The sequence below is a fragment of the Cariama cristata genome, unplaced genomic scaffold (genome assembly GCF_000690535.1).
Source record: "Cariama cristata isolate BGI_N322 unplaced genomic scaffold, ASM69053v1 scaffold37773, whole genome shotgun sequence".
Classification (NCBI taxonomy): Eukaryota; Metazoa; Chordata; class Aves; order Cariamiformes; family Cariamidae; genus Cariama; species Cariama cristata.
In genome coordinates, this window is record NW_009610784.1 from 809 (window position 1) to 20,563 (window position 19,755).

General features: G+C 39.5%; 1 protein-coding gene across 1 annotated transcript; it reads left to right on the forward strand.

The window, feature by feature from the left end:
* The first annotated feature begins 245 nt into the window (after positions 1 to 245).
* Positions 246 to 15,757, forward strand: KLF5 (Kruppel-like factor 5 (intestinal)). The gene is made up of 3 exons (XM_009697991.1): positions 246 to 1,110; positions 2,260 to 2,319; positions 14,946 to 15,757. The coding sequence occupies exons 1-3, from the start codon at positions 252 to 254 to the stop codon at positions 15,122 to 15,124; spliced, it is 1,098 nt and encodes a 365-aa protein (XP_009696293.1). The 5' UTR covers positions 246 to 251; the 3' UTR covers positions 15,125 to 15,757.
* The last annotated feature ends 3,998 nt before the right edge of the window (positions 15,758 to 19,755 follow it).

Here is a 19,755-nt window from a genome sequence, read left to right on the forward strand (position 1 = left end):
GCTGCGTGAACAACTTGTGCCATGACTTTATCTCCTTGTCCGTGATGATGTTGATTAGCGTGCTGATTTTAAAAGACAGGTTTTCATTAGCGTGAATGTTTGTAACTTCCTCTGTAGGTAGCTTGTGGCTGGCTGAACAGTATTGCCTTTTATTTGCAAAGCCTCACGCAACTTGCATGCCATCATCTTTCTTAGTTGGTAACAAATCATGTGGATTATGGTCTGTTTTGTTTTTGTAGACAAGATGTGAAATGGAGAAATACCTGGCACCTCAGCTCCCACCCGTACCTGTCATCCCCGAACATAAGAAATACAGAAGAGACAGTGCCTCGGTTGTAGACCAGTTTTTCACTGACAGCGAAGGGTTGCCTTACAGCATCAACATGAACGTCTTCCTCCCCGACATTAGCCACCTGAGAACTGGCCTGTACAAATCTCAGCGACCCTGTGTAACCCACATCAAGACAGAGCCGGTCACCATCTTCAGTCACCAGAGCGAAACTACTGCCCCTGCCCCTGCCCCCACTCAGGCCCTCCCCGAATTTACCAGCATCTTCAGCTCCCACCAAACTCCCGATGTGAGCAATATTTTCATCAAGCAGGAGCTTCCTACTCCAGATGTTCACCTTTCCGTCACGCCCCAGCAAGGCCAGTTGTATCAGCTCTTGAGCTCACCGGATTTAGATATGCCCAACACTACTACTCAGGCAGCCGTGATGGACTCCCTTAACAATGTCTCCATGCCGTCAGCCATGGCGGGCCTTAACACGCTCTCCTCGGCTGTTCCACAGACTGCGATGAAACAGTTCCAGGGCATCCCCCCCTGCACCTACACTATGCCAAACCAGTTTCTGCAGCAGCAGGCCACTTACTTCCCTCCTTCACCCCCAAGCTCGGAGCCTGGAAGTCCAGACAGACAAGCAGAGATGCTACAGAATTTAACCCCTCCTCCGTCGTATGCCGCAACTATAGCTTCCAAGCTAGCAATTCACAATCCGAATTTACCAGCGACTCTGCCTATAACCCCCCAGAACATCCAACCAGTCAGATACAACAGGAGAAGTAACCCAGATTTGGAGAAAAGACGTATCCACTACTGTGACTATCCTGGTAAGCAATCTGGGCCAGAAAATCCCAGCTTTTGCAATAAAAAATAAGTGTGAATAATTGTGGATGAGGTTTTCTTTAGCTGTAGTCTATACCTAGGGAGAATCAAATTATTTCTTGTAAAAGTAGAATTTCTTTTCTTCATGGTTTTGTGTGGCATTCTTTAAATTCATCCATGTTCTTTAAATAATATGTACCCTTTTCTTCATGTCATTTGTAATTCTGTTAAACCCTTGAGCTCATTTTATCAAGTTACAAAACTTGTACTCCATAGAAAAAAAACCACACAAACAACAAAAAATTATGGCCTTCTCTAATATAAGTCAGTGTGACCATGCAGCTGCTGCTCTCACTTTCCCAATACCTGTGATGGAGCAGAGGCTCAGTTTGTCCAACGCAGTACAGCTCAGTTTGAATCCACTGGTGCTGAAACAATAGTTTCAGCTCCCGGTAGCCGAGACCACGGCCGTATCTTGCCTGTTACAAACAGGGGATTCAGCTGCCTGCATAAAGCCATTAAAGCTACCTCTGAAAATTGTCCACAGATGGATTTCCTTCCAGCCTCTTCTCCTCCTGTGCTGAAGGGGAAGAGGGACCTGACTATAAACTGTGCCTCCATGTAGTATGTGATCCCAGATATGAGACGCTCACACCCATTCGAGCACAGACAGAAATTGCTGCCATGGTTGATCTCCCCCTATTACCAACATAACTCTCAGCGGTGTATCACCGATTTGGTGTGCCATACGATAAATGCTCAGTTGAGCCCTGGGTGATGATGACACTGAGTCTGTCTTGATCAAATCCTCTAGGAAATTTTTTAAAAATAAAGTCCCCCTCTGAGTTGTTAACTTATGTAGCAGGTGTTACTGTATGTAGATTGTAGCAGCTATTGGTCTATACTGCATTACAAGATAGTAAGTCTACCATAAACATATGTGTTTCTCTCTTCTGTGTACAGCAACATCTCCCCTTGGAGCTTTCAGTATCAAACTTTACTTCTAAATGATGATGGTGCCAGAATGTAGTAAACCTAAATGTTTCCAGATAGTACCCCAGCACTGAGTGAGGAAGTTTAAACATAACATAGAGCATTCCTGTTCTCCTTAGTGAAATGCCTCTGCTTTTCTGTTTTGTTTTGTTTTGTTTTAGGCTGCACGAAAGTTTATACAAAGTCTTCTCACTTAAAAGCACACCTGAGAACTCACACGGGTATGTACTCACTGTCTCACTGTCTCTTACTCTGTTCATGGATTACACATTTTCTGAGAAAGCAAGCATGTTTGATCTGCCATCTTCTCCCTGTTTTCTGTAGAGTGATGTGGGTTCACACTGGCAGTTCAGTTAAGAAAAATTTAAGGTTTAGCCAATGAGGAGAAAAATTGCTTTTATTCTTAATGCAGTTTTGTTAAACCTTTTATAATACAGAACTCAAAACAGCTAAGAATAAAACAGATGGAAACTTTCTGTTTCAATGTAAAATGTCATAAAGTATTTTAAAAAAAGGACTTTTTTCCCTTGAATAATGAATTAAGCATAGTAAAGATTATAGTTTTCAAGATTTATCTAAATAGATAGAATTTTCTGACCTGTTAGAATTATTTAATCTTAGAATTTTTCAGAAACGTCATGAAAACTCCCAGGATATCTCCATTTGCTTAGCATTTCTCCTTAGCATTAAGTGTGCTTTTTTTTTTTTTTTAAGACAAGTGGTTCTATATATTTATTAAAGAAAAGACGTAATTTCAATTTTTTGTGGGTGAAAGACATTAAAATGGACAAAATTAAAAGTGTCTGTGCGTCACACTTGTTTTTTGTACCTTGATCAAATTCTGCCTGCAGCAACAGAGGCAGTCCCCCTATTCAGGGGCACATGTGGAGCGGAGCTGGGGACAGTGTTGCGTGTGCGTGGGCACAGAAGCCATGCATAGGCGAAGGAGCCATGCGTGCAGAGGGCAGCGGTTGGGAGGTGGAACCGCCCTAGGTGCTCTTCCTAAGCATTCACCTGCCGAGGCAGGGGGAAAGAAGAGAGAGGGATACAGGGAGAAAAACGTAGCTCACAACAGCATGTCTGAAACTATTTGGGACAGTTCTCTGCTGGGATCTTACTACAGAACTGCTCGTGCTAAATCAGTGAAGAGCACATGACTCATTTTGTAAAGAAATCCAAGGAGAGGGCTGCGACTCCTGTTTTTAAAACTGAGTATGAACCCCAGCTCTTTTATGTGTGGACCTTGTTTCAGAGCAAAACAGGAGTCTCACAGATTAAGCAACTCGTTGAAGCAGACTGTCAGTGCTACGGCTGTGCCGTTCGAGTAATCGGGTTTCACCTAGGTTTAAACCAAAAGTCAAAACAAAACTTAGTATGAGCTATGATCTAACAAAATGTCTCACTGTCTCTATGGAAACAAGGCCTTCTATTCAGCAGTTATTTTGAATGGATCGTTGAATTATCGTAAAGGAATTGAGTATCTCCAGGCTAAATGTTACTATGGAAATTTTGTTTTGATAAATGAAAGAGTTATCTGTGTTGCAGTCACAGTAAAAAATTAAAAGCAACTGTACAAAGATTATTGCTTTGCAATAGTAATAGACTAAACAAGAACACTGTTAAAAATATTTTTGATATATATAATCACTCATTAGCAGTAAGCTTAAAAAGAAAGGAAGATTTTCGTGAGGCTATAAACCTGAATAATGTCAGAGAGTATAATCCCGTTGCTCTTTAATAAATAATCTATAAATTTAAGAGGGTGTGATTTCCACTTACGCACTTTAGCCAGCAACTAAATACCAGTTTTAAATATCTTGCTATTATACAGTAACTAGGAAGAGAGATAAAAGCAAACCTTCAGTCTAAGAATGAACATTCCATAGTCAGCATTTGAAACGTACACTTTCCTTTTTAAAATCAATTTATATCTTTTTTTGTACCTTGAGTAGTAATGACTTTAGGATTTATAAACTTAATACTTGTGTGCATAGAAATGCATACCACATCGCTAACATACATTGTTTAGGGTCACTAATGTTTATTGTTGCCTTCACTTTTTTTATGTATAGATATTTGACCTTAGAAATGTGGATAAATGTGCAAAGGTCAGAGGAGCCGATGTATTCATGGAAACAAGAATGTTGTTTTAGATAAAAATCTAGTGAACTTAAGCAGGTCTGTAATACAAAGGGTCTTCTGGGGAGGTGAATGAAGGGATAAACTGTCTAAAGCGTGCATTACATGCAAGAATGTGAGTCCGTATCCTGTTACCTGCATTATTTCAGAGTTTGCGTTAGTTTAGCTCTCTTGAATATTCACTTCATACTAGAAGATTTCCAGCACCAATTCTGATCTCTGCCTTATCATAGGGTTGAAATTTATATTACCAGCAAGATCTCTGACTTATGGTAAATCAGTTAAGTGAATGTTAAAGTAAATGGGCACAAACTGAGGGAAACCTGTGAAGGTGCACAGCTCCCCCGGGAGTGCGGGGGAATCTCGCTATTGATCTCCAAAGAGAAGGGCTCGATGCCGAGGGCAAAATTTGGGCGTGTGCCTCTCTGCATCCCATCCCCCAGAACTGTAATTCCTACAGTACTATTAAGTTTTGATTTTTTATTTTTTAAATTTTTTTTTAAAAAAGGACTTTTGTGAAGCTTTTACCTTCAAAGTCTAAAGCAAGTGTCACGTAATCCATTTTAATAAAGTTGTGTGTGATATTCTTTCAAATCCCTTCAGGGATAGCAGACCTGTTTATCTGGCTAAACCCGTTCTTTAGTAATCACGGACCACTGAAGTTGTTTTCTCCTTATTCTTACTTTCTTAACAATACCTTTTAAAATTGACTGCAGTCTCTCATCCCAACCTGTCCCCACCCTTCTCAGCAATCTGTCATCTTAAAATAAAAGAGCCTGCAGCAAAGTTTGTCTGCCGTTAAAAGTCAAGACAGACCTTATGGTTTTCCTTTTGTATTGGAAAATCTCAGCCTTTTCAAAGTATTTGTTTAGCAACCTTTCTCTTCTGAAAGGCTTTCACTGGGTTTAGAAGACGTTCTTTGAGAACAAACCTAAGGGAAATGCTATTTTTGATAGGTGGAATGTAGGCTGTAGTCTTTTTACCAATTCAGATATGAACACACTGTCAGACTTCATAAATTACATGGAAATAAAACTATATGAAATAGACAAGAGGAAAATCCCTTACATTTTTCTTCTTAGATGTTCCCAAGGTGTTTACCTTACACCAAGTCAGGTTGTATAAGCTGGTATAGTTACTCTGATTTAATGTAATTACACGGGACTTTTGCTGTTGATTAGGAATCCAGTATTCACGTAAAGAGCTGAGCAAGGTTATTGTATTTGTACCAGTCGCTGAAGCAGGCACACATTTTTCTTTCTTTAGGTAATGCTTTAGCATTTGTAAATTATGAAGTAAATTTTAGTTGTTCATAAACTCGTAACCCCAAAATTCAACAAAGGTTCAGATGCTGCAAAGATACAGGACATTTTGTATCCATCTCCATGCAGGAGCAGATGTCTAGTGCATTTTAATACCTTAAAACACTTCGGTATGGTATCTTGACTCGATATTAGTTGTTCCTGAAACAGGTAAAATAGTGTTCAGTATGCTAAAGTACCTGTTGGAACGTCTCTCAAAACAGATTGAATTTTTTCACCTTTTGAAACAGGGATTTTCTTTTCAAATAATTTTACCTGTTAGTCATGGAACAATTTTCATTTCATAACCAGCATTGTGCAACTACAGTATATAATGAGGGAGGGGTTATGCATTTATTGCGGGCTGTCCAGCTGTAAAACCACTTTAAGGCTCTGGCATAATAGCTGTAGGTCCAACTTGAAAAATGTGCCAAATGTCAGTGAAAAGCAGTTACTTGTACATTGTAGATAAACCTCATTCATCTCCTTTTCTGTCATCCAAGTATCTATCTATCTATATTTATATCTCATGTGATCCTTTAGAAACAGTGGTCCTATAACTTACCCTGTTAGATTTCTTTATATGTTAGGATTTGGACTGTGTAAGTTGAGCCTTTGATATGCAGACACCTGGAATACCCTACCTGTACCGTACCTGTGATGCTACAGAAGAGCCACTGGCTTCAGGGTGGTGGTTTTTTTGTTGTTATTTCTGTGAGCAGCTGCACACTTCAGAATTGTATATGGTTTTAAGAGGAAAATCCATCATTGTTTTGAACACATCAAGTCACGCACATTGAGGACATTTTCCAGCTGCATGTTGCTTTTCCGTATACAGAGTCTTTGTACAGGCATGTTCTCTGGTCACATGGTGGGCTTGCCATTAATAGTTTCTAGCATTAACTCCAGAACTATTTCATCTCTATCTATAGATCTAGTTTGTATTTGGTGATGGGAAGTGGAAGCCGAGATAACTCAAGAGAAACGGCATTTCTGTAAATGAGATGCTCTCAAAATACTTCCACCGTCCCTAGTTATTTCAAATGTTTATGTAGGCATGGGACAGCTGCTGACTTGTGCAGTCCCTGAAGGTGTTAAACATTTTATTTTATTTTAGATCTCTGCCTCAGTAGATCCAGAATCAGGTTCTGATGGTACATCAGATATAGAACCAGTTATATGCAACAGACTTCAGCAGTCCATAGGACTTGGTGCTCTGATTTTACCATAGCTGTATACGGATACTTGTTAAAGGTTGTACCATACAGAATTGCTTGGGAATTCAGGATGACCATTGTTTAGAAGGGAAGACTAGTGGTAGCTGGACTCCTGCTGGAAAAAAAGCACCTTGCAAAAACATACATTGACTCAAATCATCCTGAGACTTAGGTGAGGGATTTCACTCATGGTGTACAAGTGGGGAATGGAGGCCCTGAAAGACTCTGCCTTGCTCGTGGTTGCAGCCTTCTGTGTATATTGCAAACCTCATCCTGGAAAAATCTTTGCGTCATGAAAACAGCTATTAAGTAATATTTCTGTGCAGATTCTGCTTCTTTAACCTGTTAGATGAGTCAGTTGCACAGATTATACTTTAAGGAGGTGTCGGTAAGTGCCATCATTGATAGAGAATAAGGAAAAACGGAGGAGAGTTAAATAAAACTGTTCATAAAGTGCATTAAAGTGCAGTGTTGCTAGACGCTGCTGGAGAATATGTTGGTATCTTTTATTTATGAATTCTGCTAGATCCATTAGCTGCCTGTGTGAGAAATGGAAATACATTATTTTCTTGTACAAACCACAGTTTAAGGGAAAATAATGCATTTTTTTTTGAACACTTTGTGAATGATCACAGACCTTGATATTAGATATCTGCTTCTTTATCTGTAGTCATAACCTAAATGAGAGAAGTTTGAATGTGTTGCTCAAAGAAGGGTGAAATCTTAGCAACATAAACCTAAATTTTAATTAGACGCTGCTGCTCATTCACATCAGCATCCAGCATGCAATTTTTATGAAGCAGTAATTAAATTCCAAGGTGTCAGGTGAGGGATACTCCTGCTAGATTTTAGATACAGAAAAGAAAAGCCTAATATTTTCTTTTTGATTAAAAGCCTAGAAAGTCTCTCTAAGCATGAAAGCTTAGAAAACCGGTTGTTTCTGTCAATTGCTCCCTGAGAGGATTAAACTTCAGTTCCAGAATATTTGATTCCTGATAAGGAAACCGTTGACCTAAGAGACCGGCTTTAAATATAGTTCATTTTGAGACCACCCTACATAGGCTAATATAGTCCCAAGATTCACAGCAATTGCTGGTGATTAAAACTTTCCATTATTTGATTAGACATTTGTTATTGTAATTAATTTCTGAGCTTGACTGGGACGATTGACTCTTGGTTCCAGGGTAGTGTGTTGTTTGTTGTTTGTTAGATGACCTGCAGCTCCCATTGGTGGAAGATTAGAAACATTTAAGTAATGTCCTAGTTTAGTCTGAGTATCTTGGTAGCAGCATTCCTGTCCTGTCAGGCTGCATTATTTATATTCAGTGATCTCTAACAACTCTGATTAAGGACATATTAAAACCTTTGATTTTGGCAAGTGTACAGTGCTTTGCTTGAAGCTAAAATAGCTTTAATGTCTTGCTTTCAATTTTTTTTTTTTTTTTTTTTGGTGTGTGTGCATACAATAGATGGAAATCTGGAAGTCTACAGTACGTGTTTAATAAATTCCATTTTAAGAGCACTTCTTATCTGACTGTACAAGAGCCAGTGTTATTGGTGTGAGAGCTAAAGAGCTGTTCTTGCACCACAGGCATAGATGAGGAAATGTGTTCTTCAGCACAGGACATGTAGACACAGCCATGCACCCCAGATGGCATGGATTTCTTATAAACCTACTTAAAAAAAGAAATTCCTTTCCTCTTTGTTTGCATATCTCCTTGAAGGGAGACCGCCTCTGTTAAGATAGAATGTTATACCAGAAAGAAAATAAACCATTGCACAGGCCAGTCAAGATTCCCCAGTAATCCTTGAACTGCGTAAGACAACACTTAGCAAGAGTGCTTCAAGCACTGGTGGGAGCTCTGAGAAGATAATGCCTTCTGCACCTCTGTAGTCAGAAAGTGAGTGATGCATAACTCTTTTGACTCTCCTCTTTGCTTGCCAAATCAGTTGTCTTTTTTCGTTTTTTCTGCTTTTGTTAGACTTGATGATCTTTGAGGTCTCTTCCAACCATAACAATTCTATGATTCTTTGATCAAATACTGCTTGGTTTATAAGTGATTGAACTTATGAAGTGGAACAGCTCTCTGTTACAGGATTCCTTAAAATGCTGTGCCATTGTGAAGTAGTACTTAATGGTCACCCGTTAGCCATTGCTATACTAGGCAGAGGCTTTATCACATTTAAAAATGTGCAGCATATGTTATGCATTCATATCACAGGTGGGCTGGATTTTTCAAGGACTAAATTTGTTTTGTCACTCAAAAAATAAGCTGGATGTACCTTGCCTGCTGTCAGCCCTCTGATCCATCTGCATCTTGGACAACCAAGAATTTTGGTGCACTAAAGAGCTTTTAAACACCTGAGGGCTTTTTTTATTTTAAAATTTCAGCTTTCTTCTCTTTCTCCAAATAAAAACCTGTCTTAAAAAAGGGCAAAAACCCAACCAACAAGCTGCTTTTAATGACGACTACAGTGCTTAGTCAATGGCAGACGGAAGGTCTAATTTTAGGTAAATGTTGAGAACTAAAAACTTCTTTTGAATGAGTGCAGACATACCCAAGCAACTACTTTCAGTTCCAGTCAGCCTGGAAGAGACCAGAGTTTAAAACTGTGTTGCTCTGAACTAGAAGAAAGCTATTTCAGGCAAACTAAAACAGAGGAAAAACATTTCATTTGTTGATTTTTCTAAAAATTTGGAGGCTATAGCGTGTCAGGGAACTAAGACAACTGATGTTAAGACGTGAAAAATTTGAAAACAAATGCACCGGAAAAATTGGAGACAACATAAATCTTTATAATAACCTGTTTTAAAACTGGACATAATATAGGTTATGTACGTAACTGGTGCAGCTGTAGTGCAGAAACTTCTGCTTTGCCTACCACCATTTTATCACATCTGGCTGAATATTTTTTAAGGCTAAATACTTGCCACTAGAAACAATTCCGTAATAAACACAAGTAATATTAAAATAATGGAAAGAATGGTGGGGGGCGTGTCTTTATAGTTTTATACCTTTACGAGCTGTAGTCGGGTGTTGTCTTTTTGGAGTCTTTGAAAAGTGTGCTGCTTTTTCTTCCTCAAGGAAACTCCAAACTCACTGCTCTGACAGAAATTTCTGATAGGAAATAAGAGAAGTTGCAGGCATTGGCTGGTGTAATACCTGTATTTGGATTTCTGCATACTGTATAGTTACCTAACTTTAGGTTTGAAAATTTGGCCCTTGCTGTTTGCAACTTTATATTTAAAGAAAGCAGTGCTAGCAGTGAATTGCAGAAATAAAGTCACACAACTCTTTAGTGAAATAAGGAAGCTTATTTTCTTGTTAATGGGGAAATTAATCACCGATGGAGGTTTTCAGTGACTCATTTTTTCCAAACAGAATTTTAAACAGAAACATTTTCTTGAATAGAGGCTGCGTGTTGAAGATAGAGGGTGTCTTCAAAATGGCCGTCACCCCCCACTGATGGTACTGTACCTTACCCAAATGAGCGTGGCCATGACAGTCACTGCCAGTGGCTAGAATTAATGTTAGGAAAGCGATCAGTGCATTCTGACACGACTAAATCTCAAGAAGATAAAGGGAGAAGAGCCAAGACGGTATGCCTCGCTGGTCCAGGCAATTCTCTTGTGGTATCGACAAGGATCCCGGATCTGGAGATCTACCTTGGCATAGTTTATCTGTTGAAGTGACTGGTTAGGTTAGCATGTCTAGATATTCAGATGTCTTTTTGACAACCTTGCTATCTCACAGTATTATAATTTTTGGTTTTTAACAGACAGACACATTGCAAGCAAAATAGTTTCCTTTCACGTTAAACTCCCTTATCTCTTGCTAGGTGCTTTCTGTAAAACAGCTTCCAAACTAAACATTAATGCTTAAAATTTCTGCACTCAAGTACAAGTCTGTTTCTCATACTCGACAAATGTATTTTTTTAAATTGGAGGATGGTTACATATTTACAGCTCAAGAACTTAAAAATATATTTTGTGATGTGTAAGCCTAGCAAAATATTTTAAATCAGTGATACTGGAAGGAGGTTATGCAGAAATCCAATTAAACTTATGAAATTCCTATCCTGTTGAAGTATAATTTAAAGGAAAGCAGTTCTGTTTCCCAGAAGTGCTGTGTATAATATTTCTGGCTTGGGAAGAAAGATTTGGAGTGTGCTATTTGGCTGGAAATCGGTACCAGCTTCCTCCATGGTGTTTTAGTTGAACAGTGTTGACATTCTAACAAATCCCGTGGAAGCTCCCCTGAAGTGGAGGAGTTAGCTGTTTTCTTGCTTTTACAGTGAAATATCTGTTTGATACAGCGATCGTGTTCCAGTAACTGAGCCATACTGCCTTCGTATTTGATGACCAGTGGCATTCTTGGTTTAATACCCTATAGAAGCCCTAAATTGCTGGAGTAAAACCAAATATTTCTGAAATTTTACAGCTACTGTATTTCGCACAATCATTAAAGTAAACAAATCTTACATTACTATGTAGCCAATGAAAACAGTGGATAAAGGGTTCAGTGTCCCTTGTTGTGTATACCTGCCTTTTTTTAAAATAAATCTTTGCCTCCCGATTTCTCAGCTCTTTAAAGTCAACATAGGAAAGAAGTAGGATCGCTTCAGAAAATATGTAATGTGAGGCTCTTTTTCCCTTGCTGCAGGAGCTTAAACCGAATTCTAATTTCTGCTAAATGACAAAAAGCATGTGTATAGGTTGAGAGAGAGAAAATACTACCAGCTAGTTGTTGTTCTGCTTTCTTTAAAGGAGTGAAAATAATCTCCACCTTCTTTTTCTTGCCCCCCCTTCCTCCTTGCCCCAAAAGAAAACATTTGAAATTGGTTCAGTTCTTAAATAGAACTTTCCAACGGAAACTAGCATTACAAACATAGATATTCAGTATTTTACCCCTAGGATTTATTCAAAATAATCCGTCCCTCTATACTGGCGCTAAAAATACATTTTCCAGTTCTCACTGTTGGCCAAAGCAGGGGTTAAAAGCAGCGTTCTGGCTTTGATTTCCAGTACATAAAAGTAACACTGTTAAAACAATCTGTGTAAGGCACCAGTTCCTTTGGCTCCCCGCATCCCCTGAGCACTGCTCGGTTTAGTTCAGGTCTGCAGAAGTCAGCTGGCAAGGAGGAGCGGTGCAGTTCTGCAGGCACTGCTTAGCTTTTGCCCTGGGCAACGCTGTTGCCCAGGAGGATTCATAGCTGCGGCAGGCGATGAAGTGACCATGACAGTGGGGTAAGTTTCTTGATGGTGTCTCTGGGAAATTGGGTCCCTGAAGTTTGATGGGTGTCTGGCCATTGGATTCAATGCTGACTTGGAACTTGTGGCACCCAGCAAGGCACAGGGTTCACTGCTGCCCCGACGGCTGGCAGTTCATATGCCAGGAACCTTCATGTCACCTGCTGATGCTGCTCACAGGTTAGAAAAAGTTTTAACAAGGGACAGCATTTTTTGTTTGGACTCAGACACGGTCAGATACCACCTACACGGGACAACTTTGAGACTGCTTTTTCAGTACAGTGTAGTTCTGACACTTGGTGAAGTTAAACATACTTCATACCTCCTCAATGCCAGGCTCGGAAACTGTGATTTTAATCTCCTGGTCACAATTCCGGTCTGGTCTGGATATTCCCAGGCTTTTGTTCAACTAGTGCTATTTTCCTGCCCTCTTTACCATTGCTGTCATTCCTTGCGTAATTCTGCAAAGTGGATAGGCAAGTGTTGGGAGTATATAGAGGCCTCACTATGTATATGCTCTCTCTGGGCAGTTACAGTGGCAGGATCACTAGACTGGGTGTTTAGCATCAATATAATATGGCAGCTTTAAGTGAAGGCTTTTAAAGAAAAGTTTGAAGCCAGTATAGGAGAAAAGGAGAAAGGAGAAAAAGAAATACACTGACTTTAAGTTAAGCTGCTTTGAATGGAGAAGTAATGCTTTTGTGCTCGGTGTGTACATGTGTGTTTTGACACAAAGTGTTCATGGAAGATCTCCCTGGTGCTATGCCTATGGATCAGCAACGCAGTCTTTTACAGACTGCATTAATAACTCAGTTTAAATACATTAAAGGTGATGTATGTAGTGCAAAAGAGTCCTTACTGAACAGAGGCTTTTCCTGTCATTCTGGTGTGAAGACCAAATGTGTTACCTCAGCTGGCTTCTCTGATGTTAGAAAAGCGTTACACACTGGGTTAGAATGAAAGCTGTATTTTAATCTACAGTGTATGTTGCATGAAGCAAAAACGAGTCCTATATGATAGACCATTACAGTCTTCAATCAGCATCAGAGAGTAAATTCAACTATGACAGAAGTTTGTAATGATTTGTGTTCTGATTTGCCATCCACTAAGTAATTTTGAACTCTGTGAGAGGTGATGCCAGGCTCTATGTTTATTTTTCTTAAGGGATGATATGTTTCCACTGCGATTTCAATAAATCTTGGTCACTGTTTATGCAAAGAGGTGGTGGTTTGGTTGGTTGGGTGGTTAGTTTCTCTTGTAGAAGTCTGGTTCTGGTTGTGGCCATGCTGCCAACATGAAGTCACATCCCCATTGTGAGCAAATGGCTGGTTCTGCTCTTAGTAGTAGATGGAAAGTCACCGGTTAGCTGATCAGAAGAAGCAGTAGAAACTCCCAGACAAAACCAGTTTCATAATTTCATCTGAATGTTAAATCAGCGTCTCAGTAGTAATGTTTTGGAGTTTCTCAAACAGAGCTCTCTGCATAATTGGTGCAGAACAAACAGTCTGATTGCAGGATAGTGGCTTCTGTCTTTCTTCTGTTTATGTGATGGTAAAAGAGGGAAAAGTAGGAGTCACTCCACAGTGCTGTAGGATTGAGACTGTGAGGGTAAAAGTCTGAGACCAGTGGAGGTGGAGAAGATCTGTAAGATAGGTTGGAAAGGACTTTTTGGAAGGCTCAGCCTTGGTCTGATTCTGCTCCAGATGAGGCTACTGCCGAGTGCTTTGATAAACTCAGTTTTCTTTCTCTTATTGCCAAATGGATCAAATTAATATTGAGGATATAGATAGCAATCCACTCTCCCAACTGAAAGGTGTTTTTGTCAACCAACATCAAGCAATAGCCTATAAATAAGTAATCTCAGCCTCTTTATTTGTATGAAGCTTGCTTGTATGGTGACATCATGTCCCATACCAGCTCCCGAGCAGGTGTATGTACACGTGTAAAGTTCTGGTTTCACACAGAAGTCATCTTGGCTTTGTGGCTTCATATTTCTCCCATTTCAAGAAACACCTATAAGTTATAGGCATGCTTAAAATACCTTGTTTATAGTTCTAAAATGGATGAATGCAAATATTTTAGGTGCTTTGGCCAGTGTGTTCAAGACTAGCTGGATACTTTGAAGTTGTATTCAGAGCTGCTGTAACACAGCAAGTTTTCAGAGATGCTGTGCTCCCCCTACGTCAGTATAGACTGACGGAGAGAGCAAGCACTTGTCACCTCTAAAATACAGCTATTTAAGCACCTGATTGTAGACATTTAATTCTGAAAATGAGTGCTTTGATCTTTTAGGTGCTCTCTCCTATATATAGGTAGCCCAAACCAGGATACCGCAAGTTTTTGTTGCCCCTGACATTTTAGAAAATACTATCTCCGTTGTGTTTGTAACACACTGTGCCCCTTTCTTCACAGATCAGAAGCTCTTGAACAGATCTGCACACTACAAAGAATCTTTATAGCAATCTTCCTTCCCATTTCAGACCTCTTAAAAAAACCTCTGTGTAACTTAATTTACGCATTTTTAAAAGGTGCAAACGTGAGTTACAAACTAGGCCGGATTGTCACGTGAGACTGCTTTTTTTTCCTACTCACTCTCATATTGAGATGAGTGTATGGGAGCGTATTTCCATCTTATGCAGTTTTTTTACCTCTGCGCATTTTTGTGCCATAGCTGTCTTCAATTGGTATGTTTGAAATTTTCTTACGTTTTACCGAGGTATTAAATTATAGATTCAAGAGCAAAATTTGCGGAAAAAACAAAGGGGTTGTTAGTTTGGGGCCTATTGAATAGAGCTGTGAATAATTAGGAAACATCAGCTCTTGTTTTGTCATCTATTTCTTCTTTAAATTGAAGAGGAATGCCATTCAATGCGATCTCTAATCAATTTTCTCCCAAAGAGTGACAGTTGACAGTCTCGTTTCTCTGTGCTCTCTTTCAGGTGAGAAACCGTACAAGTGCACGTGGGAAGGCTGTGACTGGAGATTTGCTCGCTCAGATGAATTAACGCGCCACTACAGGAAGCACACGGGGGCAAAGCCCTTCCAGTGCGCCGTCTGCAATCGCAGCTTCTCCCGCTCCGATCACCTGGCTCTCCACATGAAGAGGCATCAGAACTAAAAGCTGGACTTGTTGTTGAGGGTGTTTTGTATCTATGCAATTTCCTATTGACTCTCGATGTACAACTAAAATTACTTTCATTTTTGAGTATGGGTTATCCATTTAAAAGAAATCTCAAAAGAAACTGGAAATGTATATTTTGTATATTTATGCAGAAAAAGGGAAGACACTGTATCACAATACCAGAGTGGTCGATAGTTTATTTGCTGTCATGGTATGTATGGCTTTAGTCAGCAGGTTTCATCTCTTTACAAGTATTATGTCTTGACACGTTGCAGCTTTATACATATTTTTTTTTTCCCTCATACGGTGTTTTGACCAAAGCACTGTCATTGTTGTGACAATGTTTAGTAAATGAATTAATGAGAGGCTGCAGATAAATGAACGCAGTGGAAAAGCCATGAATTGTAATCTGTCAGGGTTTTATTGGACATATTTAGTACTTGTGGGTTTTTTTTAAATGTAAAGTCATTCTATGGAGATAAAGTACATCATAGAAAAATTCATAAACAGCCATAGAACAAAACATTTTGTTCTGTATGTTGCATGTTTGCTATGACAAAGATTTTGTAAATATGCAAATCAGCTTTTTAGGTTTAATACAAAAGTTTTCTAAGAATCATCTGAAAAAGAGCAGTTGTTTTACATTTGATAACATGGCACATTTAGAAAAAAAGTTATTTAAATACCTCTCAAAACAGTACCAATTTAGCTTCATTTTTCTTAAGAGAAGTGAGCCAAGCATTCAGATATTTTGTACCTGTTAACTCAAACGGTGTGCACTGAATATTCAAAGCAGGATTTTGTTTTCAAATTGCTTAAAAGGGCAAAACATGTAGAATGAACTGTAAAGTCAATGTTGGAAGCTTAAATAGCGGGGATAGTTAGAATGAACACAGAATGTTAAACCTCTTACTATAAGCTAAACTTAGTATCACTTTAAAAAGAAGGATTTAGGATGCAATTTTCATATACAGACATGTTAAGCTGGTTCAGCACCAGTATGATCTAGTTTTGTGTGGATATTGCATGTAATTTACTAGAAGGTAAAGGATACAATAATTTTCTTTAAAATTACAGTGCAGTTTAGTTAATCCACTGTTCAGATTGACACATGCAGGGGAAAATTTACTGCTGACAAAAGTAGTTGAAACTCCACTGAAGTCAATGAAGTGGTCCCCTTTTACGCTAACAATGACTTTGATCCACCGTGTTCAACTTTGAAATAATAGATGAAGGGCCAAAGAGGAGGTTAGACCATGTAGGATTTGGCCAGACAGTGGGAGAAAACCAAACAAACCTAATAAGTGTCTGGACTTCACAAGCCGTAATATTAAGCTGTCAACCAAAGGCTAGAATAGACAATCAAAATACCAAAAAAGGGTCTTGCAGGAAAACCGAGCTTTGTTAAAACTGTTGTTTGTCTTTATTTATTTGTGGTATATGATAGACTCTTTTTTTTTTTAAGACAATTTTACATACACTTGATAAATTATAGTTTTGTTTGTTATAGTTAGAAATGTTGCTCTTAATGTAAATAGTTGACAAACGATGTAAATAATTTTGTAAGGCTTCAAATGTTTATACGTGGAAACACATGCATAAATTGGTTGCTGTTTTGCTTCTTTTGCCTCCCCCCGTACCTTATTTTTGTATTGTGGTATTTCCTATGCAAATGACGGAGCAAACAGCTGTATAGTTGTAGAATGTTTTGAGAGAGAATGAAATGGTTTATATATAAAGACTTTTTTTTTTTTTTTTTTTGCAAAATAAAACAAAGTGCCTAATGTGTGTGTGTGTGTGCGTGTGTGTACTCTCTGTATCTCCTGACAATGAAAGTTCTGTGGTTTTGCACTAGGAGCTGGAAATCATAGCAATATTAAGCTAACAAAATTTGTTCTTCAAAGCAGGGATTGTCTCTTTGGAAAGTACCTGGCACTTCTGCATCCTGCCGTGTTGAAAATAATAAATGTGAAGGGATAAAGGATGGTGCTTTTCTGCCATCAGAACTTTAAAGGAAGTGTACAGTAGCCTGAAGATGGTTGCAATTGTCCATCCACAGTAGCGTGATTGTAAATTAAAGGTACCCGTTGGGTGCCTAGAAGAAGTATACAAATTCTCTTCCACTTTCAAGACGGGTAAAATATATTCACACTAATCCACAGCATTGCCCAAAAGAAGTTTCTCCCCCCAAAGGTCCTTTCATGCCCTAGAAAGACAGGAAGGTCCCCTAGCAGTGTTATGCAGTGCCCCCACAGCAGTGTCTCCTTTTCAGTATTTTCCCTTGGGAAATGGAAGTATGGTTCAATTGAAACATTCGAGCGGACATGTATGTTCAGATCTGGGGGTTACATCTGTCTTCTTGTCCTTTCCTCCGAGCTTAAAGAAAACAGGCACGCTGAGGTTTTTAAAAGACATTTATCTTAAAACCAATAAAAGAGTCAGTTTAAATAAAATTTACTACCAAATTATAATATCCCAATTAAATCAACTGTCAATTTATTGAAAATTCGGTTGTTGTCTTGTAAACTCTGGCTCCTAAATACTTTCTTGAATTTCTCTGTTCTTTCCTTACCATCTAACTTTGATTTTTCTTTAATTGATTTTTCTCTCTTAATTAGCCTCTCCCACATGTCAGCTAATACCTCCTTTTAAAAAATACCTGGTATAGCGTTAACAAAGTCAATGAAGACCTGGTTAATAAGAAAATCACCTAACTTTGCACAACCTCAAACGTAAGAGCGATGTTTCGGAGAATAGGGAGAGAGAACTCCCAGAAGTGTTGCTGCAGCATTCCCCTTTTCAGATCCAGCCATTTGAAAAACACCCGAGTCTCTTTGGAGCATTTCTACTTGGAGAGGAAACTGGCAATGAATTGGGCAATCATTCATGTGCTGTCACTGTGAAAGAGAGCTACCAGAGCTTATTTTGCTGAGTGCAGGGCGAAGTGCATAACAGCGGCATTGCGGGGCATTCGGAGCCGCAAGCCTCCCTGTTCAGCTCAGCCCACCGTTTTGGGGTTGGACCAGGGGTGGGTTTGCTAGCTCTTTCTTGTCTTCACAGTGACTCTCATCTCTCCTCTCATCCTGCCTGTGTTTTGTCTCAAGTGTGTAGATGAAGGCAGTGCTCGCTTCTGCGTTTCTCGTGCCTTTTCACAACAAAAGCCCGCTGATTGCATGGTTTCAGCCTCCAACATTGCCTCATATTTGTTTTAGGTGTTTCTATTGCTCAGCTACCTGGTTGCATAAACCAGCTTAATGGTTTCATGTTAATCTTGAATGAAAGGTCGTAATTAGACCCATCTACTTCAGCAGCATTTAACCTAATGCAAACAGAGCCAGGCACAGCAGACCCGTGAACCAGAATACATTACAAAATGAAAGGCAGAGCAGCTTTCTTCACTGGCAAGTGCTACGTCCACAACGCACGGTATTAATACAGTAGTTCAACAGCATGGCTGGTCTCAAAACCTGCAAGAAAAAGTAGTGTCACCATAGCCCCCCCTTGGTTTGTTTAAAGCAGTTGGTGCAGAGTCCCCCAAGGTACTGAGGCCACCCTCAAATTCAACTCTCCAGTTATCCTTCAGCACCCGAATTATCATTCCGCACAAAAAGGGAAACTCTGGTTGGCCAACTGGCTTTTCTGGTGGCCACGTGAACACCTAGTCCTCCTCTTGACTGGGTGCTGAATTCTTTCCTGTGGTTTTCAATGGCAGTTTAGGGCCTGATCCTCCACAGAAGTGCTGCTATGGCCACAGGGGAACCTTGTGACCTTCATTACATGGGATCCTTGCATGGATCCTTGTTTTGATCTGGTTGGTACGGTGCCATGAGGCTGTGCCATGCTCTACAACTACAATAGTGGTGTTGCTGTTGACCTTCATGAAAGAGAGTCAGGCTCAACAACTTACTATTAGCTGAAAGATGTGGTGAATTACTCATGTGCTGAATAATTCATCCTGGCACTTTGAGCGTATTAGGACAGAGGGAATTTATTTGCCACTGTAAGTAGCAGAAGCAGCCCGATGGGTATGCTTTTAATAAAGCAACTGGCATATTTTGCCTGTGTTTTCTTGTTCCTCTTCTCCTCCACTACTAACCATTAGGTTGTTGTTGTCATTTACTGTGTTTCTAGCACCCTCACTAATGCTGCTTTTTTGGGATTTGGGATTTGAGCTGACACAGGTCATTGGAGAATCCTATGGCAGACCAGGCAGAGTGTGGTCTGTCTATGGCGAGCAAAGGCCCGTCTATGGCATACAGAGTGCCGCGGTTCCTGAGATTTCTTTGATGTTGTTATTGTGCTTTTTAAAAATAGCTACTGTTTATATATAAACATGTATGCAAATATATATGTGTGTGTGCATGTTCATTTGCATATTCAGTTCAATTCTGAATCCTGGCAAATACTTGCTTTTGCCTACATGTCACAGCAGCGAGCTCCACAGGTTAGCTGAGGAGCGGATTGGGGAGGAAAAAAAGGGTGCTCCTCTGTTTCCACACCAAATTTCCAAACAATTGGGGAAATTTAAAGGTCTATTTTCCCCGCTATGTGTACTGTACTGAGGAAGAAATGCAACAATGAATTTCTGTTTCCAAGGAGTAGGTTATTTCTTTATTTTGAAGTCTTCT